Genomic DNA, 26,138 nt, shown 5'->3' on the forward strand with positions numbered 1-26,138 from the left:
CCACGCCTGGCTAATTTTTGTATTTTTAGTAGTGACAGGGTTTCACCATGTTGGCCAGGATGGTCTTGATCTCCTGACCTCGTGATCCACCCGCCTTGGCCTCCCAAAGTGCTGGGATTACAGGCGCGAGCCACCATGCCCCGACCTATAGTAAGGTTTGTTTTTTTGGGGTGTGTTTTTTTCTTTCTTTCTTTCTTTCTTTCTTTCTTTCTTTCTTTTTTTTTTCTTTTTTTTTTTTTTTTGAGATGAGCTCTCACTGTTTGCCCAGGCTGGTCTCAAACTCGTGGGCTCAGGGGATCTCTTGCCTCAGCCTCCCAAAGTGCTAAGATTACTACTAAACACATGTGATTTCTTTCCATTATTTCAGTCCAGGCTATGTTCATTGGTAGGTTGGTCTGGGTGGTATATATTCAAGGAAGGTACTAGAATGAAGTGCTGAGGACAGAGTACAGAGGTAGTGCACCACCATTCCTGGCTTATAGCAACTTAGTTTCTCCATTTTTAAAAAATTTTTGGAGGGTAAATATATCCATATCTTATTGTTTCATAGATTTTGTGAAACGGAGAAGACTAGATTTATCTTTGAAAAGTTAAAGGCCACATTTTTCACCAATATTTCATTATACTTATTAATCTCTATATAGAGTGGGAACACATGGGAGTTTTCTTCTTTTTAATTGTAAATTCCTAATGCATGGGCTGGTAAAGCCTAGTAGTAATTTTAATTTTATTTGTTATTAGATACTTGTAAAGGTGTTTTACTGAAGATACAATGTGCCTTGAGTCCTCTAAGTTCATTTCCTAAGATTTCAGTACAAGTGAAAATAAATTATATAACTTTGATTCTTAAATCATTAAATTTAACCAGGAAGATATTATGAAAGAAGACTGATATTCGTTATTTGATATTCTATGTTTTAGTATTACCCTAGCAGTTGGTAGATTTTTAAACTTGAATCTGGAAATATTAATGCTAATGTTATTAAAATAATTGAAACTTTTTAAGCTTTTAAACTTTTTCAAATGTCTCAACCTCTCATATTGATAATACGTTCTGGTGAATTCATTACTTGTTCTATATGTATGATCAAATGATATGGACAGTGCATTGTGTGAAAAACCCATGATACATTCAAGTGGGTGGTTTGCATTATATTTTTTGTCATAATTCACTGATTTTATTCTTTTTTAAGCTGACATTTGCGGCTTTTGTTTTTATAGGGCCGTTGCTCCAGGGAGAACTGCAAATATCTTCATCCACCCCCACATTTAAAAACGCAGTTGGAGATAAATGGACGCAATAACTTGATTCAGCAGAAGAACATGGCCATGTTGGCCCAGCAAATGCAACTAGCCAATGCCATGATGCCTGGTGCCCCATTACAACCCGTGGTAAGCATGTTTTCAGTCTTCACTCATTAAGTTTGTAATTCAGAGTGCTCAGTTTTAGTACTAAAGTGATTATTGCACCAGATGAATTGAACCCAGACAAGAATTTCAGTTGCCTTACCATTTTCTAGCAAAATTAAGTATCAGTCAAATGCTGGAACAATTTATACATTGTGTAGGTACTCATTTCTGGCCAGATGACATGGACATTTACATTATAGCATTTGTTTTCCTCTAAATTTTTCTTCAAAATAAATCCCAAGACTGGCAGGTGTTAAAATGGTCTGTGTTACAGTGGTCATCTAACTCACTAGTATAGTCAATATACATTTTCAGCCACCTTTAGAGGTAATAATGATATTTAAAATTGGTATGTATGGTCTTTAATTTTGAGAATAGTTCTCCCTTTCCTTACTCCTTGAAAAGAATGTGTATAGTTCTTTTTCTTGAAAAGGCACCTTTCTTATTCTTCTGTAATTTAAGTTGAAATTATTTCATAGCTACAAATGCTAGGAGAATTCTGACAGTAGTAAATCAATATCATAGACTTGGAAGTCTCATTAAAGGAGAATTAATCAGGGGAGGCTGAAACTCTGAGGGCTTAAAGAGCTAAAGTTGAAAAACTGGGTGGTCACAGATATTTAATGTTTGCTGAGCAGTATATATGGGTGACTCTTGCTTTGAAACACACGTTTCTATTTAACTGTTTGGATTTCTGGAGTGTGTGTGTAATAAATGACTTTAATAATCTCTTCATATTTATTCATCAAAATGTAGAAGATTGTAAGAATTAGTGTTAGGTTGAAAAAGGTACTTTGACATTAATTGTGACATAGTAATTCTACATTTAAATTTAAATGCGTGTTGAAATTTGCAATGATCAGAATATATCTGCTAGTAATTTATGTCACTAGCTTATATGCAGTATTACGGGGTCATGGGAACGTGAAAGACCCATGTTTTTCTGGGATGCTAACTGTAGCATGGTGCTAATTTTTTTCTAAGTGCATTCTAAAACCTGAACTCAATGTAATTATTATTCTCTTTTAGAACTTAATGCACCAATTATTCCAAAAGAGTAGGGGATTGCATTTCAAGGTGGGAGGATCTCCATATTACATGGGCAGTGATAGCAATGATCAGTTCTATACAGTTGAAGTGAGAGAATATAAGTAATTATGTGTCTGTTTTAACCTGATCTGTTTTTCCCCCCATTATTGAGGGCTCAGTTAAAAATGAGATAACTTAAAGTTATTTTTTGTGACATCTACTAATTTCACATGCTTGTATTGGGATAGCATGAAGATTTCCAATTGGTTAAAAAAAAATAGCTATCACCATTCTCTGATGTCAACATGTACGACAAAAGTCTCATTTGCACTTGGCTCTCACATACAGTTTCAAAGATCTGATAAGTCTTTGGGGTGGCTACCACCTTAGTTGCTCTAAGGCCTATCCTTGATGTGAAGATACTTTGTTCTACTTAAACATTTAAAGCATGCCTATCACCAGGCTGTACCCTCTCTGTTGACCGGGAGCACCTTTGAGATCAGCAAGTGTGGTTCTCAGATGGAAGAGGAGAACACTGGTCACCACATTAACTGACCTAGTCCTTGTGTCTGACTCTGAAGGCCATTCTAGGGTGTCATATGTGCAGTCCTGGGAAAAACTGTAAACAATATTTATGCTCTTTGAAATACTACTAACAAATATATTGTGTATGAAATCTCTAAATCACAGATTTCTGAAACCATCAGAACAATCATCATATTTTCTGATAGTTTTGTTAGAAAATTCTCTGCTTAGACAAATTATTTTTATTAGTTGTGAGCACATTCAGGCTTTATGTTAATTTTTCCTCATATGACTACATTTGAATGTGGAATTACCCTTCTGCTAAAGGTATCCTGAGATCATTGTCTAAAAATACACTTGATTCAGAGATGACTTTGTAATAAGTACAGAAATCATTTTAATTATTCAATTTTAAGGCATTTGGGACTTTAATGACTGTAGAGAAAGCTTTAGTACAGGAAATTTGCCTTCAGAACCCCACCTGAGACTTTTTTTATCCTTTTTGTAGTCAGCCCTATTTTGATGAGGGTAATGACATGGAGATTCAGAAATGAATGGAATGGTCATAATCAGCTACTTACTGGGAGTTTAATGTGGGCCTTACAAATAGGGATATTAACAGGACTAGAAGAAGCCAGGTGATTAATGTGGAAAAGGGTTGCCGCTCAAAGAGAATGGCCACTACTACAGATGAGTGTTTGAAAACATGGCATTAACTTGAATCCAACCCAGGTAGTGGTCATATCAAAGAAGATAATACTATGAGCACTTCCATACCATCAGGAGTATTCAGAGTATCTGAGCAGTGACAAGACTTTTAGTCAAGTAGGTGACAGCATCTGACTTCTCTAGGGTCAGTCAGTTTAGCTCCCAAACCTAGGAGGAACAGGAGGGAGAGAGGGAGACAGCAAGGCCTAAGCAAACTTAGAAGCATCTAGTATTGTGCCTGGCATATAGCAGAGATCAATAATTACTTGATGAGTGAAAGAACAGATGAAGGTAGGAGTTTCTCAAACACCAGAAAAACAGGCAGAGATTCATGGTCGTTTACCTGCTCCGTAGTTCAGAGGAAGCATAACCAGCACCCAGAACACAAGCCCAGTTACAGAGGCTGCAACATAGAATGGGGAATAGAAGTGGACACGTATTAGCAGACTATTAGCAAAGGCAGCTAGAGGCTTGATGGCTACAAGAAATATGCCACTAAACTTGGGTTATTATGCAACCAAGTTTGGGTTTTCATTTTCTCATAAATTGTGAGAGACAAGGTCTATACATTTAATATCTTCAGAGCATGACACTAAGGGAATGCAGGTGTCTATAGGAAGGTTTCCCATTTTCATAGGCTTTGTGAGCTTTTATTGAAATGTACCAAGCCAAGAATCAGAAACCGGACTTAAAATGTTTGAGACAAATACAATACGTTAGGGACTTTTACAGTACTTGGCACTTTTTATATATTAAATCCTTACATACCATCCTTTAAAGTAGTAATGTTACCCTAAATTTAGAGATAGACTGAGAAGTTCAGATGGGTTAAGAAATTTGCTCAGGTTGCACAGCTAGTGAGTAGCAAGGCCAGGATTTTAACCACCCTGTTCTGCTTTTGGTATTCATGATGTAGTAGCACTAATTGGAGACACACCATTAGCCAACTCAGCGTCCTTGGTTGATTGATTAGATCTCTAACCTAGCTGGATGTGGTGGCTCACACCTGTAATCCCAGCACTTTGGGAGGCTGAGGCAGGAGGATCACTTGAGGCCAACAGTTCAAGACCAACCTGGGCAACATAGCAAGACCCCAACTCTACCAAAAAAAAAAAAAAAAAAGAAAAGAAGAAATAGCTGGGAGTGGTGGTACATGCTACTCATGCTACTCAGGAAGCTAAGGCCCGAGAATCACTTGAGCCCAGGTTGAGGCTTCAGTGAGTTATGATTGCACCACTGCGCTCCAGCGTGGGTGGCAGAATAAGACCCTGTCTCTAATAAAAAAAAAAAAAGAGCGAGATCTCTGACCATCTTCAACAAATAGTGAACAGTTTGAAATACATTATCTACAGGTTTTAACAATCTTATAATGTAAACATAATCTCATTTCATAAGATGAGAAAATAAGTAGTAGAAAATGAATGATTTAATCTGTGTCCACACAGATTAATAAATCTAATATTATAAATTATAGAATAATTGACATTCTGCTGTCATTTCTAAACCACTAATACAATGTAAAATGATCTTTTTTTAAAATCATATGTTCTTTGATGACAAATGGAAGGTCTATAGTGTTTAATTATTGAAATTTTAAAAAATAAAACTTCTGGAATTATCTGAGCAAGGTGGCCAAATAGGAGCAACTCTGCTCTACAGCTTCCAGCAAGATCAATGCAGAAGGCGGGTGATTTCTGAATTTCCAACTGAGGTACCCAGTTCATCTCATTGGGACTGGTTAAACAGTTGGTGCAGCCCACAGAGGCTAAGCAGAAGCACGGTAGGGTGTTGCCCCACCCAAGAAGTGCAAGGGGTCAGGGAATTCCCTTCCCTAGCCAAGGGAAGCCGTGAGGGACCCTGCTGTGAGGGATGGAGCTATCCAGCCCAGATACTACGCTTTTCCCACGGTCTTCGCAAACCGCAGACTAGGAGATTCCCTCAGGTTCCTACACCACCAGGACCCTGGCTTTCAAACACAAAACTGGGCAGCCATTTGGGCAGACACTGAGCTAGCTGCAGGAGTTTGTTTGTTTGTTTGTTTGTTTGTTTGTTTCATACCCTAGTGACTCCTGGAACGCCAGCGAGACAGAACTGTTCACTCCCCTGGAAAGAGGGCTGAAGTCAGGGAGCCAAGTGGTCTTGTTCAGCGGATCCCACCCCCATGGAGCGAAACAAGCTTAAGATCCTGCTGGCTTGAAATTCTCACTGCTAGCACAGCAGTGTGAAGTCGACCTGGGACTATCAAGCTTGGTAGGGGGAGGGACATCCACCATAATTGAGGCTTTAGTAGGTGGTTTCCCCTCACAGTGTAAACAGAGCCGCCAGGAAGTTTGAACAGGGTGTAGAAACCACCTCAGCACAGCAAAGCCACTGTAGCCAGACTGCCTCTGTAGATTCTTTCTCTCTGGGCAGGGCATCTCTGAAAGAAAGGCAGCAGCCCTAGTCAGGGGCTTGTAAATAAAACTCCCATCTCTCTGGGACAGAGCACCTGGGGGAAGGGGCAGCTGTGGGCACAGCTTCAGCAGACTTAAACTTTCTGCCTGACAGCTCTGAAGAGGGCAGCAGATCTCCTAGCACAGTGCTTGAACTCTGCTAAGGGACAGACTGCCTCCTCAAGTGGGCCCCTGATCCCTGTGCCTCCTGACTGGGAGACACCTCCCAGCAGGGATCGAAAGACACTTCATATAGGAGAGCTCCAGCTGGCATCTGGTGGGTGCCCCTCTGGGATGAAGCTTCCAGAGGAAGGAACAGGCAGCAATCTTTGCTGTTCTGCAGCCTCTGCTAGTGCTACTCAGGCAAACAGGGTCTGGAGTGGACCTCCAGCAAACTCCAGTAGACCTGCAGCAGAGGGTACTAACTGTTAGAAGGAAAACTAACAAATAGAAAGCAATAGCATCAACATCAACTAAAAGGACACCCACGCAAAATACCCATTCAAAGGTCGCCAACATCAAAGACCAAAGGTAGGTAAATCCACAAAGATGAGGAAAATCCAGCTCAAAAAGGCTGAAAATTCCAAAAAACGGTTTGCCTCTTCTCCTCCAAAGTATCACAGCTCCTTGCCAGCAAGGGAACAAAACTGGACGGAAAATGAGTTTGATGAATTGACAGAAGTAGGCTTCAGAAGGTGTGTATTAAAAAACTCCCCTGGGCTAAAGGGGCATGTTTTAACCCAATGCAAGGAAGTTAAGAACCTTGATAAAAGATTACGGGAGCTGCTAACTAGAATAACCACTTTAGACAAGAGCAGAAATGAGCTGATGGAGGTGAAAAACATAGCATGAGAACTTCGTGAAGCATACACAAGTATCAGTAGCTGAATCGATCAAGTGGAAGAAAGGATATCAGAGACTGAAAATCAACTTAATGAAATAAAGTGTGAAGACAAGATTAGAGAAAAAAGAATGCAAAGGAACGAACAAAGCCTCCAAGAAATATGGGACTGTGTGAAAAGACCAAACCTACGTTTGCTTGGTGTACCTGAAAGTGATGGGGAGAATGGAACCAAGTTGGAAAACACACTTCAGGATACTATCCAGGAGTACTTCCCCAACCTAGCAAGACAGGCTGTTTGGGCAGACACTGAGCTAGCTGTAGGAGATTTTGTTCATACCCCAGTGGTGCCCGGAATGCCAACAGGACAGAACCATTCACTCCCCTGGAAAGGTGGCTGAAGCCAGGGAGTCGAGTGGTCTTGCTCAGTGGATCCTACCCCCATGGAGCCCAACAAGCTAAGATCCACTGGCTTCAAATTATCGCTGCCAGCACAGCAGTCTGAAGTCAACCTGGAACTACAGAGCTTGGTAGGGGGAGGGCATTTGCCACAACTGAGGCTTGAGTACGTGGTTTTCCGCTAACAGTGTAAACAAAGCCACTGAGAAGTTCGAACTGGGTGCAGAAAATTCACATTCAGGAAATACAGAGAACAACACAAATATACTCCTCGAGAAGAGCAACCCCAAGACATATAATCGTCAGATTCACCAAGGTTTAAATGAAGAAAAAAATGTTAAGGGCAGCCAGAGAGAAAGGTCAGGTTACCCACAGAGGGAAGCCCATCAGACTAACAGCAGATTTCTCTTCAGAAACCCTACAAGCCAGAAGAGAGTGGGGGCCAATATTCAACATTCTTAAAGAAAAGAATTTTCAATCCAGAATTTGATACCCAACCAAACTAAGCTTCATAACTGAAGGAGAAATAAAATCCTTTACAGACAGGTAAATGCTGAGGGATTTTGTCACCACCAGGCTTGCCTTACAAGAGCTCCTGAAGGAAGCACTGAATATGGAAAGGTAAAACTGGTACCAACCACTAAAAAATTACCAAAATGTAAACACTATCGACGTATGAAGAAACTGCATCAACTAATGGGCAAAATAACCAGCTAGCATCATAATGACAGGATCAAATTCACACATGACAATATTAACCTTAAATGTAAACAGGCTAAATGCCTCAATTAAAAGACACAGACTGGCAAACTGGATGAAAAGTCAAGACCCATCAGTGTGCTGTCTTCAGGAGACCCACCTTACGTACAGATACACAAAGTCTCAAAACAAAGCATGGAGAAATATTTAGTAAGCAAATGGAAAGCCAAAAAAAAAAGCAGGGATTGCAATCCTAGTCTCTGATAAAACAGACTTTAAACCAAGCAAGATAAAAAAAGACGAAAGAAGAGCAGTACACACTAGTAAAGGGATCAATGCAACAAGAAGCGCTAACTATCCTAAACATATATATACACCCAGTACAGAAGTACCCAATTCATAAAGCAAGTTCTTATAGACCTACAAAGAGACAGACTGCCACACAATACTAATGGGAGACTAACACCCCACTGTCAATATTAGACAGATCAATGAGGCAGAAAATTAACAAGAATATTCAGGAATTGAACTCAGCTCTGGACCAAGCAGACTTAATAGACATCTATAGGACTCTCCACCCCAAATCAACAGAGTATACATTCTTCTTAGCACCACAAAGCACTTGCTCCAAAGTTGACCACATAATTGGAAGTAAAACACTCCTCAAAAGGTGCAAAAGAACAGAAATCATAAACAGTCTCTCAGACCACAGTGCAATCAAATTAGAACTGAGGATTAAGAAACCCACTCAAAACCATACAACCACATGGAAACTGAACAACCTGCTCCTGAATGACTACTGGGTAAATAATGAAATTAAGGCAGAAATAAATCAGTTCTTTGAAACCAATGAGAACAAAGACGCAATGTACCAGAATCTCTGGGACGCAGCTAAAGCGGTGTTTACAGGGAAATTTGTAGCACTGAATGCCCACATGAGAAAGCAGGAAAGATATAAAATCAACACCCTAACATCACAATTAAAAGAATGAGAGAAGCGAGAGCAAAGAAATTCAAAAGCTAGCAGAACACAAGAAATAAGATCAGAGCAGGGCTGAAGAATAGAGACACAAAAAACCCTTCAAAAAATCAATGAATCCAGGAGCTGGTTTTTTGAAAAGATTCACAAAATAGACCACTAACCAGACTAATAAAGAAGAAAAGAGAAGACTCAAATAGACACAATATAAATGACAAAGGGGATATCACCACTGATCCCACAGAAATAAAAACTGCCATCAGAGAATACTATAAATACTTCTATGCAAATAAACTAGAAAATCTAGAAGAAATAGATAAATTCCTGGACACATACAGCCTCCCAAGACTAAACCAGGAAGAAGTCAAATCCCTGAGTAGACCAATAACAAGTGCTGAAATTGAGGCAGTAATTAATAGCCTATCAACCAAAAAAAAGCCCAGGACCAGACGGATTCACAGCCAAATTCTACCAGAGGTATAAAGAGGAGCTGGTACCATTCCTTCTGAAACTATTCCAAACAATAGAAAAAGAGGGACTCCTCCATCACCCATTTCACGAGGCCAGCATCATCCTGATGCCAAAAGCTGGCAGAGACACAACAAAAAAAGAAAATTTCAGGCCATATCCCTGATGAACATTGATGCGAAAATCCTCAATAAAATACCAGCAAACTGAATCTAGAGCACATTAAAAAACTTATCCACCATGATCAAGTCTGTTTCATCCCTGGGATGCAAGGCTGGTTCAACATACGCAAACCAATAAACATAATCCATCACATAAACAGAACCAATGACAAAAACCACATGTTTATCTCAATAGATGCAGAAAGGTCTTTAATAAAATTCAACATCCCTTCATGCTAAAAATAATAAACTAGGTATTGATGGAATGTATCTCAAAATAATAAGAGCTATTTATGACAAACCCATAGCCAATATCATATTGAATGGGCAAAAGGTGGAAGCATTCCCTTTGAAAACTGGCACAAGATAAGGATGCCCTCTGTCACCACTCCTATTTAACATAGTATTGGAAGTTCTGACTGGGGCAATGAGGCAAGAGAAAGAAAGGGTATTCAGGTAAGAAGAGAAGAAGTCAAATTGTCTCTGTTTGCAGATGACATGATTGTATATTTATAAAATCCCATCGTCTCAGCCCCAAAACTCCTTGAGCTGATAAGCCATTTCAGCAAAGTCTCAGGATACAAAATTAATGTGCAAAAATCACAAGCATTCCTATACACCAATAATAGACAGAGAGCCAAATCATGAGTGAACTCCCATTCACCATTGCTACAAAGAGAATAAAATACCTAGGAATATAATTTGCAAGGGATATGAAGGACCTCTTCAGGGAGAACAACAAACCACTGCTCAAGGAACTAAGAGAGGACCCAAGCAAATGGAAAAACATTCCATGCACATGCATAGAAAGAATCAATATCACGAAAATGGACATACTGTCCAAAATAATTTATAGATTCAGTGGTATTCCCATCAAGCTACCATTGACTTTCTACACAGAGTTAGAAAAAAAAAAAAAAAAACTACTTTAAATTTCATATAGAACCAAAAAAGAGCCTGTATAGCCAAGACAATCCTAAGCAAAAAGAACAAAGCTGGAGGTATCGCACTACCTGACTTCAAACTATACTACAAGGCTACAGTAACCAAAACAGCATAGTACTAGTACCAAAACAGATATATAGACCATTGGAACAGAACTGAGGCCTTAGAAATCACACCACACATCTTCCACCATCTGATCTTCGACAAACCTAACAAAAACAGGCAATGGGGAAAGAATTCTATATTTAATACATGGTGTTGGGAAAACTGGCTAGCCATATGCAGAAAACTGAAACTGGACCCCTTCCTTGCACCTTATACAAAAATTAACTCAAGATGAATTAAAGACTTAAACGTAAGACCCAAGACCATAACAAGAAGACCAAGGCAATAGCATTCAGGACATAGGCATGGGCAAAGACTTGACGACTGAAACACCGAAAGCAACGGCAACAAAAGCCAAAAATGACAAATGGGATCTAATTAAACTAAAGAGCTTCTGCACAGCAAAGTAAACTATCATCAGAGTGAACAGGCAACCTACAGAATGGGAGAAAAATTTTGCAATCTCTCCATCCGACCAAGGGCTAATATCCAGAATTTACAAAGAGGTTACACAAATTTACAAGAAAAGAAAAAAAACCATCAACAAGTAGGCAAAAGACTTGGACAGACACTTCTCAAAAGAAGACATTTATGTGGCCAACAAATGTATGAAAAATCTCATCATCACTGGTCATTAGAGAAATGCAAATCAGGGTCCGGGCGTGGTGACTCATGCCTGTAATCCCAGCACTTTGGGAGGCCGAGGTGACCGAAATCGAGACCATCCTGGCTAACACAGTGAAACCCTGTCTCTACTAAAATTACAAAAAATTATCGAGGCTTGGTGCCACGCACCTGTAGTCCCAGCTATTCAGGAGGCTGAGGCAAGAGAATTGCTTGAACCTGGGAGGCGGAGGTTGCAGTGACGCGAGATCGCACCACTGCACTCCAGCCTGGGTAACAGAGAGGCTCCATCTCAAAAAGAAAAAAAAAAAAAGAAATGCAAATCAAAACCACAATGAGATAGCATCTCATGCCAGTTAGAATGACGATCACTAAAAAGTCAGGAAACAACAGATGCTGATGAGGATGTGGAGAAATAGGAATGCTTTTACACTGTTGGTGGGTGTGTAAATTAGTTCAACCATTGTGGAAGACAGTGTGGTGATTCCTCAAGGATCTAGAACTAGAAATACCATTTGACCCAGCAATCCCATTACTGGGTATATACTCAAAGGATTATAAATCATGCTGCTGTAAAGACACATGCACACGTATGTTTATTGCAGCACAATTCACAACAGCAAAGACTTTGAACAAACCCAAATGCCCATCAATGATAGACTGGATAAAGAAAATGTGGCACATAATACACCATGGAATACTGTGCAGCCATAAGAAAGAATGAGTTCATATCCTTTGCAGGGACATGGATGAGACTGGAAACCATCATTCTCAGCAAACTAACGCAGGAACAGAAAACCAAACACGGCATGTTCTCACTCATAGGTGGGAGTTGAACAATGAACATATGGGCACAGGGAGGGGAACATCACACACTGATGCCTGTTGGGGGTTGGGGGGGTAAGGTAGGGGATAGCATTAGGAGAAATACCTAATGTAGATGACTGGTTGATGAGTGCAGCAAACCACCATGTCACATGTATACCCATGTAACCTGCACGTTCTGCATATGTATCCCAGAACTTTAATAAAAATAAAAAATCAAAAACATAAATAAAACTTCTGGAATCTTCTTCTGATTTATTATTTTTACTTTGTCACATACTGTCTGGTGCGGATTTTATGTAATGAAAAATTCCTACATAATTTTACCAAAAATAGGCTGTATATCGTGGCTTACAACCTGGAGGCCGCTGATAGATTTCTTCAGTTCATCCCAGCCAAGTGTCCTTCAGAAATTCTGTTGTTTCCAGGCTCTCTTCATTGCCCTCAAAGAGCTCTACATAAGCAGTGATTATAAAGAGCTTTGCATGATCTCTGGAATTTCTCTAGTAATGGCCTTTACCTGTGATCCCAAAGGTAGTCGTGGCTATCCATAATTTCTGATGGCAGCTATTCTTCGGGTACACAAATTCGGTGTCTCAAGATAAATAATTTGTGTAGAAATCCTGTGCATTTCATGAATTTTGAAATAGCCTAGGAATAGAGAAATTCAGTTTCTGGTTTTAGCTAATGTCTTGAGAGCTTCTTTGCGGCTTCTGTCACCTAGATAGACTTTGCTGTCATGTCATGTTCCAAGCATTTGTTGCCAGTTGGATGCAGAATGCTTTGAAGTCATCACTTGTCACGCTTCCAGGAACACCTAGAATTCTTAAATAGTTCTTTGATTCTTTACTTTCCATTTTATCCAGGTAATGGTTGAGATAAGGCCACTTTATCCCAGAGTGTTTCTGGCAAAATGTTTCCATGTCAGTTTCTCTGAGTAGGCTTTCATCCATCCTGCTGTTCTTACTGCCTGTTTCCATTAAGGAGCCTGTGAATCCTCAAGCAGCCTGAGAGAATGGGCCCAGGATTTTAAGAACTAGGCCATGCCTGGTTGATACCTTTCTACTAGGAGGGCCAGAGTGTTCTTTATTTAAATGTTTGTTATTTCAGTAAAACTGGATTGAAGGATGAAGTGAAACTAAGAATGAAGGAGATACTCATTGATTTATCCAGTCACAAGTCAGTCTAGAGGCAAAGTTATAACAGTATCTCTTATTTTATTCCAGTCATTTGCTATCTTTTTTTTTTTTTTTTAAGAGAGAGGGTCTGGCTTTGTCACCCAGCCTAGAATGCAGTGGTGCAGTCATAGCATACTGTAAGCTCACACTCCTGGACTCAAGTGATTCTCCTGCCTCAGCCTCATAAAGTGCTGGGATCATAGGCCAGACCCACTGTGCCTGGCCCTGCTTTCTTAGAAAAAAAGAACTTTATAACATGAATTTTTTGATACCTTCTGTTAGCTTTTGGCACTGTTTATATTCAGAATAGCTCACTGAGACTAGTTACAGGGTTATGCCTACCCAGAAACATGCTTTTGTATACCTTGATTATGTGTGTTTTTTTAAAAAAAGCACTTTATATTTTATTGCTTTATATACATACATATAATGTAGAAAAATATGACTTAAAGTTTGTGTTCTGTGGATTTCAGTGTATACTGATTACATATTTCTGTTACATATACTCCCTCCTTTTTTTTTTATTCTCAAACATTGCAAAACAAACAGTGTTCACATGGTGTTTTAAGATAAATGTCAGCCCCTGTGATATTTGCAACATTATAACATGGTAACTACATTACTGAAACTTAGAAAGCTTAATATAAAAAAATTGCAAAACAAAAAGAATAAACTTTGAATAGGTATATTAGAGATAGTAATTATTAAATTTTGAGGTAAAGAAAGAAAATAACAATCACTTTTATTTCACATTCAAGTATATATTCTAAAGAATATTTAATGTGTTTGCTTCTTTCTATGACAGAGAAAAGCAGTTAGCAAATCCATTAGTATATATGTTAAGTAAATGTTTGTAGAGGATCTGTATAGATGCTAAACGCAGCACATAAATAACATGAACAAGACATAAGGCAAAAGTCTGCCCTCTAAGAGCATCCAGTCTTGTCAGACTAGAGGAGATATTCAGGTAAACCCATGCAGTGGTTTATGCTGCGTTCGAGTAATTAGGAGTTCATGGGAACAGAAGGTAAGAAAAACCCCTTCATAGTTAGAGATGTGGATGGATCAAGAGAAACTTACCCGAAGAGTCCTAATTCTTGAAGCACAATTAGGAATTAAACAGATTGGCTAGGCATGGGTAGCATTCAGTGTGGAGGATAAACCATGTTTAAAAGAAAAGAGCCATAAGGGAACATGTATCCTTAGAGACCTTACGTACAATCAGAAAAGTGTACCTATATCTGTAGAAAACGACATAGTGTATGGAACTAGAATCACCTAGGAGCTCTAAAAAAATACTGCCACTTACCAGAGATTCTGACGAGTGAGGAGTGGCCAGGGCATTCACGGTTTAAAAGTCCTTTGGGTGATTTTAATGGACACCTGGTTCATTGTGTGAAAACCACTTTGTGAGAACCACTTGGAATCAGACACACCTGTGGTCACATCCTAGGCCTTCGATTCACTCATTTGTGTCTATAGACACATAATCTATATAGACCATAGGGAACTAAACAGATCTCTCCTGATCTCTACCCCTCAAAAAACACAACAGAAAAAAAAATTACCAAGGGAATTTATACTCTACTGTTGTAAGGATTAAATACAATAAATAGCACAGATAAAGCACTCAGCATGATGCTGACACACAGTAAATAGGGAATTACTACTAATAATCATGTTTGCATAGCTAACTAGGGTCACAATATGACATTAACACTTTGATTTATAATGAAGTGTGATTACCTTAATGGAATCAATGTCCAATTTAAAACAAACAAGTGATTAACCCATAAGCAGCACCAGAATTAGTAAGTTTGTACTTTGTTTTTCTCTGGTGAGGGTGTTCGTTGGCAAAAGGCAATTATAAACCAAACTTTCTTATGTCTTCCAGGAACAGAGATACCTACAAATCATTATCACAAGAATATAGTCAGTATCAAATATACCAATTACATAGTTATATGTTATCCTTCAGAGAGAGAACAGGATGCCACTTGATAACAACATTGCATTAATACCTGTCTTTGAGATTCTGCTGAACCTCCTGTAGGATAGCTTTTGGAATAGAAAACTGGCAGTAGTGCAGGTCAAGTGCTTTCCTAATCTGATTAGGGCACTCTCTGATGGGGCTAGCAGTGACCTATCTTCAACATGGCACTCTTTGAAAAAACAGTATGACTAAAGTGATGTAACAAACTTACAAAAATTTAAAATAAATGAAAGAATGTTGCGTGTGTGTGTGTGTGTGTGTGTGTGTGTGTGTGTGTGTCTGTCTGTCTTTTGGAATCAAGTTTCAAAGTATAAAGCTAGTTATTGATTGTCTGCCTATTCAGCAAATAGCTCTGCTTATCGAAAGAGGGAACAATTTGAGATAATGCTTGCTGAATAGTTGATGTTTCACATTTTTAAAAGCTCCTACAGACTTTACTTGGGGACAGTGCCCTAAAATTGTACAGATTTGAATTTGCTCTGCTGAATTAAAGCAAAAGATCAATTCTCTTGCTGACTCTATAGAAACAACTCAGGAAAGATTATTGCCAGTTATTAAAGCAGTATTTTTACATAATAAAAGTATGATTCTGCCTGTAGTGTGCAACAGCTGCATTATATGCATTTTTAGATTTCCAGTGTATTTTATTTGATGAGATTTAAGAGAGCTGAGTTTTATTAGCCTCTGGTCTCATTTTATTAAAATAAAAATGCTTTTTCTTCCAAAAACATTTTTAAATTTGTCCTTTGCTTTTAAATAATTATAGTAGATTATGTACAGTAACATAAACATCTCAGTAACTTTCTGAAGTATACATTAAAAATGCACTATCTGGAAATACATGTTTATTCATAGTAAAAGAATGCAAAGAGGAATGATAATGAGTAGCTTCTGTTGTCCATTTGCTGAACTAGTCTGTTAGTCCCCTGACATAGACTCTTTTAGTCTTCTATGCTAAATTTCTTGTAATTCTTAAATGACTAATATAGAAATTAGGGTGCTGGTCTGGCTGGATTTTCATATGCAATCTGACAATGTATAACAAAGTACAAGTTTAACCTGAATATCCTTGAATAGAAATCCAAGTTCAACATATATTCACTATACAATCAATCCTTGTCCTGCTGCCACCTGGACAGAGAATGGACAGTGGCGCAGCATCAAGTCAGCTGTGGCTCCGGGAAGTGTTGGTGGACAGAGACTGCCCTGGGCCCTAGTTTCTGACAGCTTGTTGATTGTTAAAATCTGGAATGCACAGATAGTTCTTGTTGTCTGCAGGTTGCTGCTTTGTGCTGGGAGGGGTTGGGGATTAGAGGTGCTACTTGAGACCACTTCATCAGGCAAGAGCCATCGACCTGGCAGAGTAGCTAAACATGGCATTCAAACCAACGTGTTCAGAGGCATAATGATTTTAAGTTGAAATGGTATAATCTATATTGTATTGTTTCTTCTCAGTGAATCACATTAGGTATTGCATATTCTGGTTTTTCATATTTTTGTTAGTAAAAATGTATAGCTAAATGCAAAGAGTGCTTCCCAAGCAAGTTTTGAGGTCAACAGAAGAGTTCCCTAAGAAAGGCCTTCTTAACATTGACAGTATTGACTTTCAGGGCTGGATAATTCTTTGTTGCGAGGGGCTGTCTTATATGTTGTAGAACACTTAGCAGCATCCCTGGCTTCCATCCGTTATATGCAATAGTTCCCCTCCAGCTGTGATAACCAAAAATGTCTTTAGACATTGCCAGGTGTCTCCTGAGAGGCAAAACAACTCGGTTGAAAACCACTGCTCTAAGAAAAAGGGAACACTTGAAATTCATTTTATTTTTCTAAATATAGAATCAGTCAGGGCCAGAGTGAATAAAGGATATGTTTTACTTTTTAACGTATTTCTTTTGTACTATTAGAATTACGTTTGTAATGTGTGCCTTATATTGCAAAAAGTTTTGCTACAAAGCTCTCTTGAATGCTACATATATTCAGGGACCATGTAACTTCTTATTCCTATCAGATGGCAGAATTAGTTACTAATACATTATAATGTCTCTTTTATTCTAAAAAATGTTCTGTAATTCTGTTCATTACTACTGAGTAAAGAAAATAAATTGTTAAATATTACCTTAAAGAGGCTGGGCTTGGTGGCTCAGGCCTGTAATCTCAGCACTTTGGGAGGCCGAAGTGGGCGGATCATGAGGTCAGGAGATTGAGACCATCCTGGCTAACATGATGAAACCCCGTCTCTACTAAAAATACAAAAAATTAGCCAGGCATGGTGGCGGGCACCTGTAGTCCCAGCTACTAGGGAGGCTGAGGCAGGAGAATGGCATGAACCCGGGAGGTGGAGCTTGCAGTGAGCCAAGATTGCACCACTGCACTCTAGCTGGGGCAACAGAGCAAGGCTCCGTCTCAAAAAAAAAAAAAAAAAAAAAAATTACCTTAAAGAACAGCATCCGTTTTGCCTACAAGCTTTTGTGTTTCAGAAACAAGCATTATTACATGAAGCATTAAACTTCGAGAACTAGAATTGAGAGTCTGTTAGGAAGTTAAAAATGTACTATCCATAAGATATGAAATTGTTTGTGTTCTGTTATACTTTAAAAACTAGAAAAACAAATTGTTAGATTTCAGGTAAATTAATGCTATTCAAGAACAAATATATTTTATGATATGCAAGTTTGCATATCAACAAATAGAAACAATCCTTGTGTATCCATGAAAGCATTTCTGGAAGAAATTCTGTCTTGTAGCAGTTTATTCAGTTCTGCCATATGTATTTCCTTGACTAATCATGTAGCATTTCCTTAGTAGCAGTTCTACTTCAGACTTCACATTTTAGACGTGTTTTCCCTTAGTAAGGTATGATAGACTAGTGGAACATTTATAATTTCCCCCAGAAAAATCACCATCAAGTAAGTATACCAAACACTTTATCTTATGTGCTCAGAAGACAAGGTGTCATCATCACCTTTCCCAAACCCATGAGATTTATTTACAGCTTACATTGACTGTGAAACTCTTTTATCCCCTGGGAGTTCTACTGTATTTATTCCGGATCATAGGACACTTGCAACCTATTAACAGTGGTAAACAGGTCTTTCAAGTACATCTGACATAGCAATTACAAAATGTATTTCTTAGACAAATATCTAGAATTAAGTCAGGGCAAAGATGAAGATTAGGTGACCACAAGGAGTTTCTGCCTAGTTTATCTATTTTTCAAAAAAAAAAAAATTACAAGTATTATAGACCCCCCAGTTTCAAAATTCCAGTGAATAATTTAATGGATATTTTACCTGTTATATTTTAGAAAAACATTGATTTGATGAGTGCTTATTTAATAAAACAGCCTTACCCTAAATGATAGTAAATGAACACAGGATTAAAGGGAAGAAGGCAAGGGAGGAAGAATGGATAGATGGATGGAGGACAAATGGTAAATGAACACAGGATTAAAGGGAAGAAGGGAAGGAAGGAAGAGTTGATAGATGGATGGAGGACAAATGTATAATTAAGAATAATCAACTTTGAGCTGAGACCTGCTTGTTAAATTTTGCTTTTATTTTATTTTTCAGCCAATGTTTTCAGTTGCACCAAGCTTAGCCACCAATGCATCAGCAGCCTTTAATCCCTATCTGGGACCTGTTTCTCCAAGCCTGGTCCCAGCAGAGATCTTGCCGACTGCACCAATGTTGGTTACAGGGAATCCGGGTGTCCCTGTACCTGCAGCTGCTGCAGCTGCTGCACAGAAATTAATGCGAACAGACAGACTTGAGGTAGGAATGACTAGTTGGTGTCTTTATGTAATACATTCTAATTCTCCAAGTGTATTTTTTTGTTTGTTTGTGTTTCCATGGCCAAAAAGTTGTAAAAATTTTAAAACAGAGATTTTGGCTTAGGGTTTGGAACATTTTACTAGAGTATAGATATGCTGTATTTGATTAATGTAATGTTTATAAAGGCTACAACATCCATGTTTAGAATAGTGGATAAGAAGTTGGACCCTAAAGTCAGATTGCCTGGTTATATCACTGTACCTCAATTTCCTCATCTTTAAAACGGCACTTACCTCAAAGAGTTAGGGGAATATCTGGCACATAAACAAATGCCTCCTGAGTGTTTGTTGTTGTTGCAACTATCAAGAATAACAAACGTTATCAATCCCCTAAAAATTGTTCTCATAAAGATTTACAAATATTAGTGTCTGTAAAACATTTTACAATTTATTATTGCAAGTTTTCTCATAAGCTGTACAATATTTTGGTTGAAGTAGAAAGGAAACTTTGTTTATGAAGTGTGCTTTCATAAAAGTTTTTTGCATAATCCTCTTAAGTTCTAGAGTAAAGGATGATCAGATGCGTGGGCTCCGCTGTTGGTACATGAAAAAGATATTAAAGTTATAAATCTTACTTCAATGTGGTTGTTCAGAATTTCAACATGACTGTGAATTAATGAATTTGGTAAATTATAGATGTAGAGAAAAAGTGACAGCATCAAATGTACATTGAAGATACAAACCTGTCATTGAACCCACCTAAAGAATAAAATGACTTTTTCCTCTTTTCCCTGGTGAGGATGAGGTGATATATTTTTTTAACTTACATTTTAGGTTCAGGGGTACATGTGCAGGTTTTTATATAGGTAAACTTTATACCATTGGGGTTTGGTGTAGAGATTATTTCATCACCCAGTTAATAAGCACAATACCCAATAGGTATTTTTTTCTGATCCTCTCCCCCCTCCCACCAACCACCCTCAAATAGGCCCTAACATCTGCTGTTTCCCTCTTTGTGTCCATGAGGTCTCATCATTTAGCCCCCACTTACAAGTGAGAACATGTGGTATGTGGTTTCCTGTTTCTGTATTAGTTTGCTTCAGATAATGGCCTCCAGCTCAATCTATGTTGCTGCAAAGGACGTGATCTCATTCTTTTTTATGTCTGCATAGTATTCCATAGTGTATATATACCACATTTTCTTTATCCAGGCTACCATTGATGGACACTTAGGTTGATTCCATGTTTTTGCTGTTGTGAATAGTGCTGCAGTGAATATACACATGTGTGTCTTTATGGTAGAATGATTTATATTCCTTGGGTAAATACCCAGTAATGGGATTACTGGGTCAAATGATTTCTGTTTTTAGGTCTTTGAGGAATTGCCACACTGTTTTCCACAACGGTTGAATTAATTTGCACTCCCACCAGCAGTGTATAATTGTTTCTATTTCTTTGCAACCTTACCAACATTCATTATTTTTTGAGTTTTTAATAATAGACATTTGAACTGGTGTGAGATGGTATCTGGTGGTTTTGATTTGCATTTCTCTAATATTAGTGATAATGGACATTTTTCATATATATTGGCCACTTGTGTATCTTTCTTTGAAAAGCATCTGTTTATGTCCTTCACCCACTTTGTAATAGGGTTGTTTTTTGCTCATAAATTTAAGTTCCTTACAGATTCTAGATATTAGACCTTTGTGGAATACATAGTTTGTAAATATTTTCTACCATTCTGTAGGCTGTTTATTCCGTTGATAGTTTCTTTTGCTATGTAGAAGCTCTTTAGTTTAATTAGATACCATTTTTCCATTTTTATTTTTGTTGCGATTGCTTTTGGCATGTTTGTCATGAAATCTTTGCCAGGTCCTGTGTCAAGAATGGTATTTCCTATGTTATCTTTCAGGGGTTTTATAGTTTGGGGTTTTACACTTAAGCCTTTAATCCGTCTTGAGTTGATTTTTGTATATGGTGTAAAGAAGGGGTTCAGTTTCAATCTTCTGTGTATAGCTAGCCAGTTATCCTGGCACCATTTATTGAACAGGGAGTCCTTTCCTCATTGCTTGTTATTGTCAGCTTTGTTGGAGATCAAATAGTTATAGGTGTGCTGCATTATTTCTAGGCTCTCTATTCTGTTCCATTGGTCTGTGTGTCTTTTTTTGTACCAGTACCTTGTTTTGTTTACTGTAGCCTTATACTATAGTTTGAAGTCAGGTAATGTGATGCCTCCAGCTTTGTTATTTTTGCTTAAGATTGTATTGGCTATTGGCTGTTCAAGCTCTTTTTTTATTTCTTATGAATTTTTAAGTTTTTTTTTTTTCTAATTCTGTGAAGAATGTCATTGGTAGTTTGACAAGGAATAACATGGAATGTATAACTTGCATTGAACAGTATGGCCATTTTAATGTTATGGATTCTTCCTATCCATGAGCATGGAAAGTTTTTCAATTTGTTACGTGTCATCCACGATTTCTTTGAGGGATGTTTTGTCATTCTCATTTTAGAGAGCTTTCACCTCCCTGCTTAACTGTTATTCCTAAGTATTTTATTCTTTTTGTGGCAATTGTGAATGGGAATGCACTCCTGATTTGGCTCTCTGCTTGGATGTTGTTGGTTTATGGGTATGCTACTCATTTTTATATATTGATTTTGTATCCTACAACTTTGCTGAAGTTGTTTATCAGATCAAGGAGCTTTTGGGCAGAGACTATGGGGTTTTCTAGATAAAGAAACAACTTGTCTGCCAACAGGGATAATTTGACTTCCTCTCTTCCTATTTGGATGCCTTTTATTTCCTCCTCCTGAGGATGAGGCAATACTTAGTGCTAATAAATTTTACTGAGAAAGTGGCAAAATGACGCTGTTATATGAACATAATTGACTCAAATAATTTGTCAGTTTAGCAGGAATTTAGTTAATAAGCTGATTTATTATTTATTAACTTTTGTTGCATACATTACAAAGGCTCTGAAATTTTAGCGTATTGACAATCATATACCAGACACATGCATCAGAGATTTAATGCTCAAAACAATCTTATCAGGAAGACACTATTATTAATTCTGTTTTACAGGGAAATGATTTTAGGGGAAGAGATGTGAAGCAACTTGTTCTTGCTAGGGAGATACACCTGATACACCTGGATTTTTGAGTGATTTGTCGTTACACAACTGTATTGCTTATTAATTAACTATTGCTGTTTGCAGATGGATTAAGAGGAAACTTAAATTTTTTTTAAATATCTGAAATTATTGGATGCTCAGCATGTGAAGCAGTTTTATTCCCCCAACCTTTCTAAAGCAAACCCTGAGTTCTTAATGCATAATTGTTGATTGATTAGTGGTAACCAAATAAGCAATCTGAGATGAACTTTAATGAATTAATTATTAATAGATGATATTCAAAAAAAATGGTTATAACTCTACTAAACCAATCCTCCCACATTCACAATTTTAAGTAGTTTGTTACTGTTTATATTTTGTAGTGCTTAATTGAAATGAAGACTTTTGTCTTTGGGTTTTTTCTTTTTGTGAGGAGCTACTTATTGTATTTTGTCTGTTTTCTTTTGCTATAGTCAGTACACATGGCTACCACTGCATCAACTGTGATTTGCCTTTTATCTGAATCCTGCTTCTCTAAATGCTTGATTGTAGTGCAGCTTCCTGTCTTATTCTTGTTAACAAGATCAGATCCAGTGTCACAGTTCCAACCTGTTAGGATACTGCAGCGTGAAGCTCTGAGGCGCATCTTGCTGCTCTGTGCTTGTGATTTTAGACAATCCTATCTGCACATTATTTCTTCGCATGCCAATTGCATCACGTATCGAAGTCTAAAAGACATGGCAATAAATGCACCTACTTATTTACTAATTGATCAAATGTTTGGTCATTTGGTATTTAAATGCATACTCTACTTCTTCCTTATGAAATTCTGAAGCATATATTTGAATTTTGAGTTCCTTCAGAGGTAAAAAAATTTTTGGAATCAGTTAAACTATTGACCAGTTCTTCTGGCCACTTCTTTCTGTCTTTTTACTGCAACTTGTTAGACAATAAGGAAATTTAAAATACCATAGATTGTTAGCCTTCTGGTTCTTATATAATTGCTTAAAACTGACATCTTTACAGCACCCAGTGTGATACTACAGAAAAAAAAAATGTTAAATTGGAAAACAGGAATTCAAGAATTACTACATGTGATATTGCTAATTAGGTGAGCCAGCTTGGATCAGGATGCTCTTATTCTCTGGGTTTCATATTCCTCACATGTAAAGTTAGGGGGTTGCACCCCATAATCTCTAAGGTCACTTCCAATTAGAACATTCTAGGGACATTTAGGTCATTTTCTTGTTTTTAACACCAGCCACAAGCTATTGAAACATTTATTTTTAAAAATTATATACATATACATACAACATGAGATTTATATCAATATTCATATTATCCTTTCTTTACTGGCTTTTAAAAGACTTTGTTGCCAAGTACTTCCTGTACTCCAAAATTCATACTTCTTTTTTTTTTTTTTTTGACACAAAGTCTCACTCTGTTGCCCAGGCTGGAGTGCAGTGGCAGGATCTCAGCTCACTGCAACCTCCACTTCCCAGGTTCAAGCAATTCTCCTGCCTCAGCCTCCTGAGTAGCTGAGATTATAGATGTGTGCCACCATGCCCGGCTAATTTTTGTATTTTCAGTGGAAACGGGGTTTCACCATGTTCGCCAGGCTGGTCTCAGCAATTTCTCTCCATGATTATGTTAAGAAATTATTCAAATCTATAGATTCTAGAAAAGACTGAGTTTTTTTAGCCATACCCCTGTTTTACTACAAAGAGTTAGTAATTGGAGAAATCATTGTTTGACTTACTTTCAAGATGCACAGTAATTTTTTATGGTGCCAAAAGAATTCATGAATGCATTCATTCTCTCATTTACTCAACAATATTCAGTAGAAAACTGTTGAAAGTATTTTAAGTAGAAGATGTGAGGAATGTCTTTGAAACCCTTTAATTCCTGTCTTATCAATGACAAGAAAAGATCCACATGAGAATAGTGCCCAAACTCATAACTGATGCCCAGTAACTTGTTAAATGAATGGATAAATGAGTCAGTCAACCAGTTACTCAGGTGATTAAACACAGAAAGATACATTCCCTTATTCAGGGCTCAGGGTAACCCCACAGAGGTACTAAAATATGAAAAATGTTTATCATGTGTTACCATTCTCCTTGGAAACATGTTTACATTTTGAGCAATTCAGCTATAAAATATGGCATCTTGATTATGCGCCTAGATCTAAAGCAGTGGTTTTCATACTTTAATGAGATTAGAATCACTTGGGGTGATTGTTAAAAATGTAGGGCCTCATCCCCAAAGACTGATTCAGTAGATCTGCGATGGGGTTTGGTAATATTTTTCACAGATCTGCCAGGTGACTCTAAATGCAAATAGCTATAAACACATGCACTAAAAGATACTAGCATCTCTTATTTAGGCTTCAACTTTTCATCATTTATTTAATGTGTTTGTAAATGATGTAGCTTTTTGTGAACCTTAATTAAAAATCCATCTCCTCCAATAAGTTGATGAGAACACTGTGCACAGCATAGTGAAATACTTTAGGTAAACAATGATGATTATTAAGGTAATTTATATTACATAGGAGTAATCAAATAAAAACCAGGGGACACGTATTTCAGATACTTATGAAAACATTAGATTGACATTTGGTTAACTGCACCATTTTTACATCAGCAGTCTATATGAGAAAAATATAAGTATTCCAGGAAAGGTGGACAAACAACGGTTTCTGATAGTTTCAGTTTGTGTTTGCTTGTTTTAAAATAAATTATTCTTGGCTGAAAGTTTTATTCTGTGAGGTAATCATTACACGAGTTTCTAATTCAGGCCACTAATGGTTGTATGTTTCTATTACTTCCACAGAAGAATCTAATAACCCTTTTCATATAGGCAGAAAAACATATAATACCCATTGACTACAAAAAATAGAACATTTAAAGCTAAATGAGGATTAGAATGACAGTGAAAAGCATGCCTAGGTTGGGATTATTTAGGTGTTTAGTGGATTTAACATGATGGAATAAAAGACTTTCTATTCAGAAAAGATTAGGAAAGAAGATGCTTTTAATAATGTAGGAAAGTCTTATTGGTAGGATTATTTTAATTTTGCATTTTTTAGAGGATGTTTGGCTACTGCTTTTGTGATTTTTTTTTAATATCTCCGGAAAGTTCCCAAGAAACCTTAAGAGTTTTGCACATAGAGGTTTATGTAGGTTGTTTTTTTAAATCTGTAATAAACTTTAGAATGACTCTTAAAAATGTAGTAACGTCTTCATTTAAACAATTTAATACACTATGGCTCTGTCAGTTATTAATCTCTGTGATTAGAGTTTTGATGTGGTGTAGAGTTATAAGTTGCTTAAACTGTAGTAATTGCTGGATTAAGAACAGTGGTTCACACCTGCAGTCCCAGCTACTTGAAAGACTTAGGTGGGGGGATCACTTGAGCAGGGAGGTTGAGGCTGCAGTGAACTGAGATTGCGCCACTGCAGTCTATCCTGAGTGACAGAGGGAGACCCTATCTCAAATAACAATAATAATATAAATTAAATAAGGTAATGGCTAACTTGGTGTATTGACAAGCTTGTTTCAAAGTTGTGTCCATTTTCCTGTCCTGTTGGGTTTGCATAGTCATTCATGGGAATTAATAAATGACAACGTGGAAGTGGACTTAATGGTTCTGTCGTTGGTCATTCCTGTTCAGATTTTATGTTTTTATGTGAGATCAAGTGGTAGATTCTTAGTTCCATTACCTATAGAAGTATGCTTGTGTTTTCTGGCCCTAATAGTAATGATGGAGTCTGCCTTTTAGACTTCAAAGAATGCTCCCATTTGATCCTAACAGAAATACTATGAGATAGTTAAAGTAGATGTCTTTTTCTTGATTTTTTTTGGAAGGAGAAAAATTGATCAAATATATACAGTTATTGAATAACCAACTGTATTAGTCCATTTTCGTGCTGCTGGTA

The 26,138-nt window shown here is 37.5% G+C and overlaps 1 protein-coding gene across 21 annotated transcripts in view; it reads left to right on the plus strand.

Annotated features, from left to right (window-relative positions):
• Nucleotides 1-26,138, plus strand: part of LOC105499024 (muscleblind like splicing regulator 1) — a 219,842-nt gene that overhangs the window by 170,914 nt on the left and 22,790 nt on the right. For all 21 annotated transcript variants that reach the window (XM_011771424.3, XM_011771401.3, XM_011771415.3 and 18 more), the window contains 2 exons: nt 1,222-1,392; nt 18,891-19,091. In XM_011771424.3, the coding sequence (XP_011769726.1) occupies nt 1,324-1,392; nt 18,891-19,091 (270 nt within the window). In that variant the 5' untranslated portion in view covers nt 1,222-1,323. The remainder of the gene's footprint in view (nt 1-1,221; nt 1,393-18,890; nt 19,092-26,138) is intronic.

The sequence above is a fragment of the Macaca nemestrina genome, chromosome 2 (assembly GCF_043159975.1).
Source record: "Macaca nemestrina isolate mMacNem1 chromosome 2, mMacNem.hap1, whole genome shotgun sequence".
Taxonomy (NCBI): domain Eukaryota; kingdom Metazoa; phylum Chordata; class Mammalia; order Primates; family Cercopithecidae; genus Macaca; species Macaca nemestrina.